The following is a 16,760-nucleotide window of genomic DNA, read 5'->3' as shown; positions in this document are numbered from 1 at the left end:
CCCACCTTATGGGCTTGACATTGTAGATTTGCAAATTTTTTTCATGGTTCTAGGTAGATTATTTTGCATTTTGAACTACTGTAAGAGCCATATGGGAGACAAATGAGTCGGCTCCTTTACGGAGCCAAATTAGCCGGTTTTCTGAAAAGACTGAATGACCATCACTATCTTGCAGCCTGAGGGGGGTTGGTGTTGGGGTGGGCAGTGTTGGTGAGGTTGTTGTAACTCCTTCAGGGGTGGGGATCTATCCCATAGTACAGCGCTGTCTCAAACATCAATCCCACTGCTGCCATAGCAACCTAACAACAACGCCAGGTGTGTTGTATTATCCACAACATGCTGGAGAAGTAGCATAGTGGCATGTGGCATGTTTACACTGTAAATTCATTACAATTGAGTTCATCCACAGTGACTTATTATAGGTGTAAGGACAAAAAGTAGCACAAAAAAAGGTCATAATATGAGCATTGTAACCAGGCGTGTAGTGTTGCCGGAGTGAACCTGGAGCGTAACTCCGCCACTTCTCAGAAGGGTGCTGGTTTAAAAGGGTAGGAAGCACACGTTTTTACTCACCAATGTAACAACAGAGTGTGGTCAAAGACTTAGTAACTTAGTTGTTGTCACAATCTGGTTACCTATAAATAGAAACGTGGTTATGTTTTTGGGTTGTTACATATCTATTCACCTATTCCTGGATATGTTCTAAACTACCCACAATCCACTATTTCTCAAGGTCATCAGGAGGATCTACTCTGTGCTACCGATTTCATGCGCTAGCTCAGTAGCAAGCCCAAGCTGGCTAATAATGTTAGTCACAGCTCATGCTCTTCACGGACATTGTGGCCGTGTTATCTAGTGGGAACCCTATAGCACTGCAGGCTCTGGTGACTTTTTGCTGTGGACTCAAAACGAAAAAGACATTTAAACCAGTGTGCTCTAATTGTGTTATGTTAGTACCTCGTCTGTTCTCCTTTTTGTTTTGTCAACATTCAACATGTTCTCTGTGAAGTAGGCTATGGGAGTTTACTAACTTTTTCCACCTTGGCTTAGTAATAGCGCACTAGCTGATGAACATCTGTAATCTATATATTTAGGATTTTTCACGCTATAGTTACTGGATTTTCCCTGAATCTTACCCTCGGGTGGGCCCCAGTCATCAAACTGTAAGTATCTGCTCTTTATGTGCTCGGTTATGTGTTAGTTGTGTTCTAACTGGTCTCTGGTAGTTGGGCCCGGTTAACATTAATATAGCTGTAAGCTGGGTGTTGATAGCAACTGGCTGACTCATTCAGTGCTAACGTAACATTAGCAGGCTGGTAGGAGCTAACGTTATCAGGCTAGTAGGGCTAACGGTAATAGGCTAGTTGGCTAGCAACATTGCAAGTTGATTTGTAACAATAAATTCAAGTATTTGCTTTTCAGTTTGGTGAAAATTACATTGAAACCAGTAGTCATGAGGGCAAACAATTTGGTTTAATTTGAAGTTAGTTCTGTTGGACTTTACATTATAGGGAAAAGGCTACCTTCCGGGTTCATATTACACCACACCACGAAAATGATTTTTGATTTTTTTTGATTTTTTTTAATGCGTATACTAATACTAAGCGTTGAACTAGTAACCGAAAGGTTGCAAGTTCAAACCCCCGAGCTAACAAGGTACAAATCTGTCGTTCTGCCCCTGAACAGGCAGTTAACCCGCTGTTCCTAGGCCGTCATTGAAATTAAGAATTTGTTCTTAACTGACTTGCCTAGTTAAATAAAGGTAAAAAAAAACATATAAAAAAAATACAAATTCATATGTTACATGTGGTTACGTTTATGCTACCTACTTAATAAAGTTTAAAGCTGATCAAAGCTGAATAAATATCTCACAAGATCACTTAACGATTAATTCATATTCTACATAGGCCTAACACACCGAATATAATAGCATAGTATGACGTTACTGTTAGACCAAAAACACCTATTCATTTCTTTGAGATTTTAGGATGATTGTGTTGAATAGTCACATTTTTTCCCTCATGAGGCCATAACTTAACAGCGGACGTGCCGCTAGGCCAAATATGTGTTTTGATTTCAACAAAATACAAGTAGGCTGTAGCTTGTTAACACCATCTGCTCTACAATTTGCTCATATCTTATATATATCTTACTTATATAATTCGATAAGATCTACATGCATATTCCCATTAAACTGATTATGCTGATATGGTTGGCATGCAGATGCAGCTTGGTTGTTTCACCTGTCAATCATGAAGAATTATCATTCATGACTGACAGTGATTATTGAAATGATGGCCTAATCGAGAACTACAAAACTAGCCATCGAGAACTACAAACGTTTTGCTACTTTTCTCAACAACATTGATGACCTGAATTTAGAAGGTGCTAAGTGATGGGCTACTTTCTGCACACGCCGGAGTGACTTGACACAACGCTGGCCAAACAAAATGTAGCTACAAACAAAACAGAGTTAAATGGTTCCAGTCTGCTGTGAAGCGTTCATCCATGTATACAGGTAAGAGTCTAGCTACATTTCAGATATAAGTTTCACATTTTGTCAGAAAGTCATTTTTATTGCAAGTATTGTAAGTTAGCTAGCAAATGTTAGGTTGCTGGCTCGCTAGCTAATGTTAAGTGTATGATCTGTGTAGTAATATTATCCGAATCAGAAACCATTTGCATTGCTAGTTATAGCCTAATGTTAGTTAGCTAACATTGAACCTAGTTTGTTAGCTTTAGCTATCTGCAGCTATACTACCGCTATGACAAAGTTTGTATTGGTAGTAGTATCAGTTGAGATTATGCTGGTTCATTGTTTAGCTAGCTAGCATTTAAGGGCCATTTTCTCAAAAGTGGGGTTACACATTTATCAACTTTCAAAGCAGAATTACTTTCCCATTGTTCCGCAACTGCAGTGTATGATATAACATTTTCTAGCTCTGAGTCTCTGCTTTTATCCAATGTAAAAAACACCATTTCTAATTTTGCTACATAAGAACGAATCGAGGCACAGTTGTTACTTGTGTACTTATTTAGGCTTGCCATAACAAAGGGGTTGAATACTTACTGACTCAATGCATTTCAGCTTTTCATTTTCTATTAATTTGTAAAAAATTCTAAAAACAAAATGTCACTATGACATTATGGGTATATTGTGTGTCTCAATTTAATACATTTTAAATTCAGGCTGTAACACAACAACATGTGGAATAAGTTAAGGTGTATGAATACTTTCTGAAGGCACTGCAACAATGTTCACCACAGTTTTTGGAAATTATCCTTTAAACTACTACTACTAGTTTATATTTAAAAAATGTGACTCATTTCAAGAAGCTAGGCGTATGTCGAGCGTCACTACTTCACAGGAGAGACATTTGAACATAAACTTTTTTTTAAATAATCAAAATGTGTTTTTTGGCAGAAATGCCTTTCCGGAACATGTGAACTTCCATGCGCCTTAATAACAAATGTGTATGCCATCTGTAAATACGAATACAATTGTTAAATGATGAGCCTAGTTGGTTAAGCCACAGAAAAAGTTGCACTAGCGCTAGCCCTGATTGGCTGAGATAATGGGTGGGCTGGACATGACATAATGGGTGGGATGGATAGAGCTAAAGAGGATCTGCAGAGAAGAATGGGAGAAACTCTGCAAATAAAGCTGCGCCAAGCTTGTAGTGTCATACCCAAGAAGACTTGAGGCTGTAATTGCTGCCAAAGTTGTTTCAACAAAGTACTGAGTAAAGGGTCTGAATACTTATGTAAATGTGATTTTTGGGGGGATTTTTTTTGTGGCAAAAATTACTAAAAACCTGTTTTTGCGTTGACATTATGGGATATTGTGTGTAGATTGATGAGAAAAAACAACAACAATTGAATACATTTTAGAATAAGGCTGTAACGTGACAAAATATGAAAAAGTCAAGGGGTCTGAATACTTTCCGAATCCACTGTATATGCCATTCAGCCAACGCTTTAATCCAAAGCGATTTACAGTCACCGCCCTCATCGGCTTCCTTGTGTTTGAAATGTGAGCTTGTCCGAGGATGGTCGGACTCGAGCCTGTTTAGTGACAGTTGCTATCCAAAAATATGAGGGGTCAATTAAGCAAATTCAATAAGTGAAAACCACTTGCATAATGGAGGAGCGAGGGAGGGAGGGAGGGAGGGAGGGAGGGAGGGAGGGAGGGAGGGAGGGAGGGAGGGAGGGAGGGAGGGAGGGAGGGAGGGAGGGAGGGAGGGAGGGAGGGGGAGGGAGGGAGGGAGGGAGGGAGGGAGGGAGGGAGGGAGGGAGGGAGGGAGGGAGGGAGGGAGGGAGGGGCAGACAAGGAATATTTGAGGAGAGGAGGAGTAGGGAAGTGGGAAAAGAACAGAGGACGGCCATAAGAGAGAGAGAGTCAAAGGGGAGAGGGTGTGAGTGAGAGAGGGTGTGAGTGAGAGAGGGTGTGAGTGAGAGAGGGTGTGAGAGAGAGAGGGTGTGAGTGAGAGAGGGTGAGATGAGTGAGAGAGGGTGTGAGAGAGAGAGGGTGTGAGAGAGAGGGTGTGAGTGAGAGAGGGTGTGAGTGAGAGAGGGTGTGAGAGAGAGAGGGTGTGAGTGAGAGAGGGTGTGAGTGAGAGTGGGTGTGAGTGTGAGAGGGTGTGAGTGAGAGAGGGTGTGAGAGAGAGAGGGTGTGAGTGAGAGAGGGTGTGAGAGGGAGAGGGTGTGAGTGAGAGAGGGTGTGAGTGAGAGAGGGTGTGAGCGAGAGAGGGTGTGAGTGAGAGAGGGTGAGCTACAAGACCCCACTAACCACAGACCATTCTCCAATGTTGTGAAAATACTGTGTTGCATGTAATAGCGCATGAATTCTAGGAAGTCTAATCCCTGCAACTTCATATCAATTGTAACTTAACCATCTATTGCTACTTAGTCTAACTTGATCATATTTTATTCGGTGTGAGGTAATAGTAAACACTGCTTCATCTGGAGTCAACGTCTATAATCAACATGTCTTATCAAACAGATAGAGAATGTGGTTAATGTTGGAACTATATTACTCCGGGCTTTGTGAGGGAGTTTTGACAACAAACATGGAGGCTTTCACCACATGGCAGAACTGGGGCAACATGTCTGACAGGGCTATACGAACCCAATTACCTCATAACCTGGTCACACACAGCCAGAGAGAGAGAGAGAGAGAGCGCTCCTCATTAAGGTCTAACTGGGACAGGTAAGTGCTGCTCTTATGATGCACGTCTCAGACACAACAAAAGCCCCATAGCAAGACCTGGCTAGTAATAAGGCCCGGCTATGACAGCAACACACACATGCACACAAACAAGCACATGTGTGCATGCACGTACACACACACCCTGGCATAATTGTGTGTCGTTAGAACACACACCAGTCTAGGATGTAATGACAGCAGAGTGACGTCAATCAGAGGATATTGTCTTTTGTTCTGCCAGAGAAGAGGGAGAGAGAAAAAGAGAAGCTGGCCACTCGAGAGGTTATTTGCTTCCTCTGCTGCTTGAGAACAAATGAAGCGCTTTCTGTTATGTGAGAGAAAGGAGACAGGCCTGAGGCCACCGTGGGCCGCACGTCACACTCTCAAATAAGCACACACACAAACAATCCCAAACATACTCACACACACACTCTTACATGATGAGTTGTAAATTCTACATAATCAATGCTGACCCAAAGATAATGTGTGTAGAGTACGTATGTAACAAACAGTATGCAGGATATTACCCACACACGTCAGCTAAGGAATAGGCCTATACACCCAAAAACAGGATGCAACAGGTTTCAACTGGGGGCAATGTTAACAAAGTACTGTATATTGATAATAAACTTGCCTTATCTCTTCTACCGGTCACTTTTTGGACCCTGTGTGAACATTTGCATACAAAATGTATGGATTTGGTTATTTCAGCCACACCCTTTGCTCACAGGTGTATGAAATAGAGCACACAGCCATGCAATCTCCATAGACAAACATTGACAGTAGAATGGCCTTACTGGAGAGCTCAGTGACTATCAACGAGGCACCGTCATAGGATGCCACCTTTCCAACAAGTCAGTTTGTCAAATTTCTGCCCTGCTAGAGCTGCCCAGGTCAACTGTAAGTGCTGTTATTGTGAAGTGGAAACATCTAGGAGCAACAACGGCTCAGTAGCGAAGTGGTAGGTCACACAAGCTCACAGAAAGGGACCGCTGAATCACATAGCGTGTAAAAATTGTCTATCCTCATTTGCAACACTCACTACCGAGTTCCAAACTGCCTCTGGAAGCAATGTCATCACTAGGCTGTTCGGGAGCTTCATGAAATGGGTTTCCAGATCACCAATGCCAAGCATCGGCTGGAGTGGTGTAAAGCTCGCCGCCATTGGACTACACTAGATAAATCCTGCCATAGTGTAGTATAAATACATCCCATCATAGTGTAGTATAAATACATCTCGCCATAGTGTAGAATAAATACACACCGCCGTGGTGTAATATAAATACACCCTGCCATAGTGTAGTATAAATACATCCTGCCATAGTGTAGTATAAATACATCCTGTCATAGTGTAGTATAAATACACCCTGCCATAGTGTAGTATAAATACATCCTGCCATAGTGTAGTATAAATACATCCCGTCATAGTGTAGTATAAATACATCTCGCCATAGTGTAGAATAAATACACACCGCCGTGGTGTAATATAAATACACCCTGCCATAGTGTAGTATAAATACATCCTGCCATAGTGTAGTATAAATACATCCTGTCATAGTGTAGTATAAATACACCCTGCCATAGTGTAGTATAAATACATCCTGCCATAGTGTAGTATAAATACATCCCGTCATAGTGTAGTATAAATACATCTCGCCATAGTGTAGAATAAATACACACCGCCGTGGTGTATAAATACACACCGCCGTGGTGTAATATAAATACACCCTGCCATAGTGTAGTATAAATACATCCTGCCATAGTGTAGTATAAATACATCCTGTCATAGTGTAGTATAAATACACCCTGCCATAGTGTAGTATAAATACATCCTGCCATAGTGTAGTATAAATACATCCTTCCACAGTGTAGTATAAATAAATCCCGCCATAGTGTAGTATAAATACATCCCCCCACGGTGTAGTATAAATACATCCTTCCACAGTGTAGTATAAATACATCCTGCCATAGTGTAGTATAAATACATCCCGCCATAGTGTAGTATAAATACACCCTGCCATAGTGTAGTATAAATACATCCTTCCACAGTGTAGTATAAATAAATCCCGCCATAGTGTAGTATAAATACATCCCCCCACGGTGTAGTATAAATACATCCTTCCACAGTGTAGTATAAATACATCCTGCCATAGTGTAGTATAAATACATCCCGCCATAGTGTAGTATAAATACACCCTGCCATAGTGTAGTATAAATACATCCTTCCACAGTGTAGTATAAATAAATCCCGCCATAGTGTAGTATAAATACATCCCCCCACGGTGTAGTATGCATTGCTTGCTGTTTGGGGTTTTAGGCTGGGTTTCTGTACAGCACTTTGAGATATCAGCTGATGTATGAAGGGCTATATAAATAAATTTGATTTGATTTGATTTAGTATAAATACATCCCACCACGGTATAGTATAAATACATCCCCCCACGGTGTAGTATAAATACATCCCCCCACGGTGTAGTATAAATACATTCCACCACGGTGTAGTATAAATACACCCTGCCATGGTGTAGTATAAATACACCCTGCCATGGTGTAGTATAAATACATCCCCCCACGGTGTAGTATAAATACACCCTGCCATGGTGTAGTATAAATACATCCCACCACGGTGTAGTATAAATACACCCTGCCATGGTGTAGTATAAATACATCCCCCCACAGTGTAGTATAAATACACCCTGCCACGGTGTAGTATAAATACATCCCCCCACGGTGTAGTATAAATACACCCTGCCATGGTGTAGTATAAATACATCCCACCACGGTGTAGTATAAATACATCCCACCACGGTGTAGTATAAATACATCCCACCACGATGTAGTATAAATACACCCTGCCATGGTGTAGTATAAATACATCCCACCACGATGTAGTATAAATACATCCCACCACGGTGTAGTATAAATACATCCCACCACGGTGTAGTATAAATACATCCCCCCACGGTGTAGTATAAATACATCCCACCACGGTGTAGTATAAATACATCCCACCACGGTGTAGTATAAATACATCCCACCACGATGTAGTATAAATACACCCTGCCATGGTGTAGTATAAATACATCCCCCCACGGTGTAGTATAAATACATCCCACCACGATGTAGTATAAATACACCCTGCCATGGTGTAGTATAAATACATCCCACCACGGTATAGTATAAATACACCCCACCACGGTGTAGTATAAATACACTCTCCATCCAGCATTATGTACCTATCCTCTGTTGACAGGATCATACCAAATGGCACCCAAATGGCACCCTGTTACCTATACAGAATAATGCACTACTGTTGACCAGAGCCCTATGTGCCCTGGTAAAAAGTAGTGCACTACATACTGTAGGGAATACCGTATGGTGTTATTTGGGATGCATACCATGTTTCTCCAGTACTGGAGTCAATCAGAGGATGAACCTCTGTGTGAAGCTGGCAAACCAACTACCTCTAACAGCAGAGGTAGTGTGGCTGATTTCATGCTGCCTGACTGACTGGCCATGCTATACACATTACATAACCCTTTGTCAGTCTTTTGCAGTGAATGAACCAGAGTTGAATAGGCACAATCCACTGGTTCAGGAGAGCGCATGAGTGACGCCCCGAGTCACGCCCCTGGGTCATAGCTACAGGCTAAAGGCTTTATCATTTTTATTTGAAACTGTAATATCGTCATTGTTGCATAGAACACTACAAGAAAGGCGTAACAATTTAAAGAAATGATAACAAAACGCTCAAACTAAGAAGGTCTGTACAGCAGTTACATTCAGTTATATGTAAATGTATAGGTACAGTATAATAAAAGTTCAGCCTACAGATCATTTTAAGCATTACTGCCATCTAGTGCTGAAATAGGCATACTGTACCTGGTAGGACTCGATTCAATCTGTATATCTGAAGCATTACAGACTATCTCAATTTAAAAGGTAATTTCTGATTGAGCTGACAAATACAGCATTCACCGTGAATTCAGTCTCCACTAACGTGGGAACATCGCCTTTAAATTTCAATCACGCTGTAACGATGAACTTCACCGTTACAAATTGAACCGAGCCCTTAGTCATTTGATCCTGTGCTATTGGAATTCGAAAGCGGAAGTTCCCTTTTTTCATGGTAACCTGCAGTAGGCCTAGCAACCATAGAATTAGGCCAAGCTAAGAATCCGAATATTCTAAAGTCACTTTGTTGAATAGATTTTGTTAGCGATAAATAGGCCTCCCAACATGAGTTTATGATACATATAGATGGCCCTATTCACGCTCACTATCAGTGCAAAGTTATAAATAGGTTGACGTGAGGCTGCTAAGAACAGATGGTCAGCCCACTCAATCGACGGTTTGAGCTCCACCCATATCTATATTACGACACACTGACGTTTATCTTATGACATGGTTATGGTGCTGAGAAAGGTACCCTACATTACAGACACACGCCTGCGCACATACACACTCCCGCAAGCACACATGCATGCACACACACCACACACACCACACACACATGCATGTACGCACGCACGCACACACACACCACACACACACACATGCATGTACGCACACACAAACACACACAGACACACACACACACATACATGCATGTACGCACGCACACACAGACACACACACACACACACACATACACGTATATAGAAAAAACCTGCTTTGATAATCATAATGCACATCTGATTACTTTGAGAGAGTGAATGGGGATAACAAGGTCTAAAACCCTGCAGAATTAGCACTAATGGGAAGAAAGTGTTTTGGCTATGAGCTTTAGCAGCCAATAACCTGAATAATCCTCTGAAAGGACCCGTCTTCCAGAACATGGAGTAAAGTGCAGGCTTTGGTGGAGCTCTCATTCTCATTCCATTTGTCGACTGTTTTACCCTTCTAATGGCACCAATCTCTACGTGCCTATCTAACAGCAGACGTGTTGCTCCACACACACACACACACACACAGGCACGCACAATGTGTACTGTTGTTATCGACCAACACCTGTGCAACTGGATCTATAGAGAGCAAACAACAGAACTACAGAACTAGAGGCTGTCTGGATCACTTAGAAAAACCAAAGCCACAAAGCTATCACAGCCTGGCAACCGAGAAACGGAGCAACGACATTTTACATAACACTGTGGCGCACTCCAATGTGAACGCTGCTCTGGTTGTTAGGGTTGCCCCGGTGGAGAGAATTATCAGTGCAGGCCAGGTAGGGCTCAGATAGGAGAGCAAACACACACACACACACACACACACACACACACACACACAAAATGATGAAGGGCTTTAAAGAGCTGTTACTGATAAATACAGTTGGCTAATAGAACTCAATCACACTCGCAACTTCCCCTCATCTTTCTTCCTCTTCTAATACCTCAACCACTCAGTTGTAAAATAACTAGGACAGTGCAAGAATCACAGCAACAATCCCATTCTAGTCCATGTCAAGCCTCAGTCTCTGTGACAAAACTGCACACTATACCCTTGGAATAATAACTTAACCAGAAACACCACATAATGTTAGATGAATAACAAATAAAGATACTACTGCAGGAATGCACAGTCACAGTAGCCTACCCTCCATCCCCATCCCCCAGTGCCTGAGCCCCGGTCCCCACAGTTACCCTCTCCTCTTGGGCTTGATATCGATGGGCTTGTTGGTGGCGTATGGAGAGCCGTTGGAGCAGGCATGGCGGTAGCGTGCTATCCTTTCAAGTGACTCAGAGTTCGCTGGCAGACTCATCTTACTACACCTCCACACTCTACGTACACTCACAGCCGAAACAAACACACACTTACACACATATGTGTGAGGGACCACTCCCTTACAGAAGACACACACAGTAGAGAGAGACACATACACACACACGCGCCAGGGACGACACCCCTACTAGAGCTCCACTGGACATCTCCCCTCTAAGAGGCAAGAGAAAAAGGAAAGAGAGACGGAGGGAGAAGCATGAGATAAGGCTAGTATGAGAGGCAGGAGGAGTGAATGAGAGAGAGAGAGAGAGAGAGAGAGGGAGAGAGAGAGAGAGAGAGAGAGAGAGGGGAGAGAGAGAGAGAGAGAGGGGGAGAGAGAGAGAGAGAGAGCGAGAGACTATATGATTGTGTGGAGGGGTGGGTACATGTAGCTACTGACTAATACTTCACATGTGAGTTACCTCAGAAACACATACAGTATGGTACCAGCGCTACTACTGTCTGTCTCTAAGAGACTATTACCATCTCGCTCTACGGGCTTCTATGACCATCTGAGATAGCTAAGAAGATAATACTCACTCACTTCACTCACTCACTGGGAGAATCTCAATTGCATTTCCTTGATTCACTGTGTCTTCTCTCCTCGCTTCCATCTCAAAACACATTCTGACCTTCTCATCCAATGGGTTTTGAGAAAGAGGCGAGGAGAGAGGACCAAGGAATCAAGGAATTCCATTGAAATTCTCCCACTCACTCAGTGCTGTGATAGTCCACCCATAAGAGCTGTGATACCCAGCTTCCAAAGCTAGGTGGCAGCAGTGCACCATGCAGGGGTTGCACTTGCTGAAATTCACCATCATGTTGTCGTTGCATGAGCCTTATCAAAAGCAACACCAGCACCACCATAGAAACATACTGTATCACCGCCTAACATTTAACCAATTGCTAACAGTTGACAGTAGTTGAAAACACATTTTTTCAGTTAGACTACCCGTTAACTCCAAATCCTTCCCATAACCTCGATCAATAGCAGGGAGAACAAGACGTTTGTTATAGCTGCAAGCAATGACATTGATGATTCAACTAATATTTTACCATAATGAAGGTGCATTGTTGCCAGGCTAATTTGGGTTTGTAATGAGCATCCTTCTGTTGCCAACAAGGGACAGTCTCTTCTAAGAGGTAGGACAGTAAGAGCTGAACACCAAGCACACGCACGCAGACACACAACTGTGTTTGTCTGTCATGGCTTCTGCCTAGTGCTCACAAAAGCAGAGCTAGCAGGTGACAACTGGTCCTTGGTGGCTATCCACTGCTTTAAAGTCAGTGATACAATGACAGATGCAACAATGCACATGTCGAAACACATCGTGATGCACACAGACACACAGACATAGAGACACAGAACACACACATGCACCCACCCACACCTGGCTGCCAAATCAGCCACAGACCATCACTGACTGCAACATTGTGAGCACTCAGGAATGGTGTTAGGCTGTTGTCTCACAGGGCACACTGGTTGAATCAACGTTGTTTCCAAATCAGTCCAATGGAATTGCGTTGAACCAACATGGAATAGACGTTGAATTGACGTCTGTGCTCAGTGGGGTGCTATCAGAAATATGGTCTTGTGTGGCTCAGTTGGTAGAGCATGGCACTTGCAACAGCAATATTGTGGGTTTGACTCCTGCTTGGCCCACCCATGTGTGTCCTACTGTAAGTCTCTTTGGATAAAACTGTCTGCTAAATGGCATATACAGTTGAAGTCGGGAGTTTACATACACTTATGTTGGAGTCATTAAAACTCGTTTTTCAACCACTCCACAAATTTCTTGTCAACAAACTATAGATTTGGCAAGTCGGTTAGGACATCTACTTTGTGCATGACACATCTGTACAAACAATAGTACGCAAGTATAAACACCATGGGACCACGCAGCTGTCATACCGCTCAGGAAGGAGACACGTTCTGTCTCCTAGGGATGAACGTGGCTCAAGGACAACAAAGTCAAGGTATTGGAGTGGCCATCACAAAGCCCTGACCTCAATCCCATAGAAAATTTGTGGGCAGAACTGAAAAAAGCGTGTGCGAGCAAGGAAGCCTACAAACCTGACTCAGTTACACCAGCTCTGTCAGGAGGAATGGGCCAACATTCACCCGACTTATTGTGGGAAGCTGTGGAAGGTTACCCGAAACGTTTGACCCAAATAAAAAAATGTAAAGGCAATGCTACCAAATACTAATTGAGTGTATGTAAACTTCTGACCCACTGGGAATGTGATGAAAGAACTAAAAGCTGAAATAAATCATTCTCTCTACTATTATTTTGACATTTCAAATTCTTAAAATTAAGTGGTGATCCTAACTGACCTAAGACAGGGCATTTTTACTGGGATTAAATGTCAGGAAAAGTGAAACTGAGTTTAAATGTATTTGGCTAAGGTGTATGTAAACTTCCGACTTCAACTGTATTATTAAATCAAGACATTCAATAGCTCACCAGAGAGAAAGAGCGAAAGAGAGAGAGTGGTGACAGACACAGAGGGAGAGACAGTGTGCTAGAGGGAGTTAGAGACAGTGGACACCTAATTGGCCAGGCTGTCTCAGAATGTGTCAGTGTGATTGGCTTATGAGGCGCAGAGTGCTACAGCCCAGGGTCACAGACCTCATTAGGAGCTTAGAAACGGTTCACTGGGAATATCTCAATTGCATATTCCTTGTGTCCTCCCTCCACTCTCCTTGTTTCCTTCTCAAAGCCCATTTGGACAAGAAAACCAGAGGTTCCTTCACCTCAATGGGGTTTGAGAAGGAAACGAGGATAGAGGAGAGAGGATGCTAGGAGTATACCATTGAGATCTTCTCAAGGTCACCTGCGACAGATCAACAGGAGAGAGAGAGTGAAGGAAGAAGGGAGAGTGAGTAACTGAGAATGGAAGAGCAAGAGAAAAGGGGGAGAGCAAGAGAGTGTGAGGAAATCAGAGAATAAGAGAAGAGAAGAGGTAGGAGCGGTGTTTTTCTCTCTCCCTCTCTGCTCCAGATGGCCTTTTCACACTTCCTGTGTCCCAATCCCCTGCTGTACCCTTTCAGAGATCCGTATATAATGACTAGATGCTCATGTCTGCGCCCTAACAATGGGAGTCGTTGTCCCAAAGGCGGGAAGGCAGGCGACAAGCTTAGGTCCAAAATAAGCCCATAGAAATGCATTAGGCTTATTTTGGACAGATTTGGGCGAGAATGAAACCTCTCCCGCCACCTCTTCCTCTCTGACCCTATTACCCCTTCACCAGGCCCCATCACGAACCCAACAAACAGGGCCTTACTGTACTGTCCAACCTACTGACAAAATAGGCTCAAATAAAGGGTTTTGGGTCTTTGTATACAGAGCCTTGGGAAAACATTCACTTCTCATACTTACTCATTAACAAAGGTGGTGTATAGAAAGAGCGAGAGAGAGAGCACCCACTCCGCAGAGAAGGCCAGCTGGGTTAAAAAATCGCTTAGATTGGATGCCTGCCTCACATGTATAATCAGCACACAACCCACTTCAGTGCTGAGTAACATACAGTGCCTAGTGAAAGTCTACACACCCCTTACACAGTCTTCACATTTTGCTGCCTTAAAATTACATCTAAAAGGGATTACACTTGATTTTATTCTTACTGATCTACTCAACCTAGAGGGCATTCGGAAAGTATTCAAAGCCCTTGACTTTTTCCACATTTTGTTACGTTACAGCATTATTCTAAAACGGATTAAATAAAGATTCCCCCCATCAATCTACACACAATACCCCATAATGACAAAGCAAAAACAGGATTTTATCATTTTTGCAAATAAAAAAAAAACTAAGTATTCAGACTCTTTACTCAGTACTTTGTTGAAGCAACTTTGGCAGCAATTACAGCCTTGAGTCTCCTTAGGTATGACGCTACAAGCTTGGCACACCTGTATTTGGGGAGTTTCTCCCCTTCTTCTCTGCAGATCCTCTCAAGCTCTGTCAGGTTGGATGGGGAGCGTCGATGCACAGGTTTTTTCAGGTCTCTCCAGAGATGTTTGATCGGGTTCAAGTCCGGGCTCTGGCTGGGCCACTCAAGGACATTCAGAGACCTGTCCAAAAGCCCCTCCTGCTTAGTCTTGGCTGTGTGCTTAGGGTCATTGTCCTGTTGGAAGGTGAACATTTGCCCCCAGTCTGAGGTCCTGAGCACTCTGTAGCAGGTTTTCATCAAGGATCTCTGTACTTTGCTTCGTTCATCTTTGCCTCTATCCTGACTAGTCTCCCAGTCCCTGCCGCTGAAAAACATCCCAACAGCATGGTGCTGCACCACCATGCTTCACTGTAGGGATGGTGCCAGGTTTCCTCCAGACGTGACGCATGGCATTCAGGCCAAAGAGTTTAATCTTGTTTTCATCAGACCAGAGAATCTTGTTTCTCATGGTATGAGAGTCATTTAGGTGCCTTTTGTCAAACTCCAAGCGGGCTGTCCTGTCTGGCCACTACCATAAAAGCCTGATTGGTGGAGTGCTGCAGAGATGGTTGTCCTTCTGGAAGGTTCTCCCATCTCCACAGCGGAACTCTGGAGCTCTGTCAGAGTGAACATCGGCTTCTTGGTCACCTCCCTGACCAAGGCCCTTCTCCCCCGATTGCTCAGTTTGGTCGGGCGGCCAGCTCTAGGAAGAGTCTTTGAGGTTCCAAACGTAATCCATTTAAGAATGATGGAGACCACTGTGTTCTTGGGGATTGCTCTACGTACAATTCCTTCGACCTCGTGGCTTGGTTTTAGCTCTGACATGCACTGTCAACTGTTGGACCTCATTTATACAGGTGTGTACCTTTCCAAATCATGTCCAATCAATTGAATTTACCACAGGTGTACTCCAATCAAGTTGTAGAAACATCTCAAGGATGATCAATGGAAACAGGATGGACCTGAGCTTAATTTCGATTCTCATAGCAAAGGGTCTGAATACTTATGTAAAAAAAAATGGTATATACATTTGAAAACATTACTATAAACCTGTTTTGACTTTGTCATTATGTTTGTTTTTTAATCCATTTTAGAATAAGGCTATAACGGAAAAAACTCTTGAAAAGGGAAGGGGTCTGAATACTTTCCGAATGCACTGTTGTCAGGAGTGAGACTGGATCACATAACACCAATTTTATAGCCATCCTGGTGTGTCTTTGGCATTAGCATTAGTATTTTGTGTAATTTTCCAACTGAGACTTGTTTACCGCCCCCAAAAAATGTACCCCCTTTTCGTGATTATGATCTTGTCTAATTGCTGCAACTCGCCAATGGGCTCAGGAAATGCAAAGATTCCGAGTCATGCGTCCTCCAAAACATGACCTGCCAAGCTGCGCTTCTTAACACCATCTCGCTTAACCCAGAAGCCAAATGCACCAATGTGACGGAGGAAGCACTGCTCAACTGACTATTGAAGTCAGCCTGCAGGAGCCTGGCCGGCCAACAAGGAGTTGCTAGAGCGCAATGAACCAAGGAAAGACCCCCCGTCCAAACCCGGACAATGCTGGGCCAATTGTGCGCCATCCCAGAAATGGCCAGGCTGCAATGCAGTTCCTTAGACTGCTGCGCCACTTGGGAAGCCTTCCTTCAAATTGTTTTTACCTGTGCTTTTCTCATTTCATATTTATTTTTATCCTGACAAACACCACAGGCCCTGTGACAAGCAGGCCCTGTGACCCTGTGACCTAGGCTACATTCACTACGCATGTGTAGGTCTCCAAAATGCCATCTATAGCAAGAGGAAGGAGAGTAAGATATGCAAATAAATCCTTGACATCAGTGGCGGCTCTTCAGAGGAGGAAGGGGA

At 43.2% G+C, this 16,760-nt stretch overlaps 1 protein-coding gene across 2 annotated transcripts in view; it reads right to left on the bottom strand.

Moving 5' to 3' along the window:
• Positions 1–16,760, bottom strand: part of LOC112263146 (cAMP-specific 3',5'-cyclic phosphodiesterase 4D-like) — a 91,975-nt gene that overhangs the window by 42,070 nt on the left and 33,145 nt on the right. Inside the window, exon 1 of one of the 2 annotated variants that reach the window (XM_042330617.1) lies at positions 10,846–11,134. The exons of the other annotated variant lie outside the window; for it this stretch is intronic. Coding sequence (XP_042186551.1) covers positions 10,846–10,964 — 119 coding nt within the window. The 5' untranslated portion in view covers positions 10,965–11,134. Of the gene's footprint in view, positions 1–10,845; positions 11,135–16,760 lie in introns of those variants that run through there. 2 annotated transcript variants of the gene reach the window in all.

This window comes from Oncorhynchus tshawytscha, linkage group LG12 (assembly GCF_018296145.1).
Source record: "Oncorhynchus tshawytscha isolate Ot180627B linkage group LG12, Otsh_v2.0, whole genome shotgun sequence".
Lineage (NCBI taxonomy): Eukaryota > Metazoa > Chordata > Actinopteri > Salmoniformes > Salmonidae > Oncorhynchus > Oncorhynchus tshawytscha.
The sequence above is the reverse complement of the archived record's forward strand: the minus strand, read 5'-3'. Positions and strand labels throughout refer to the sequence as shown.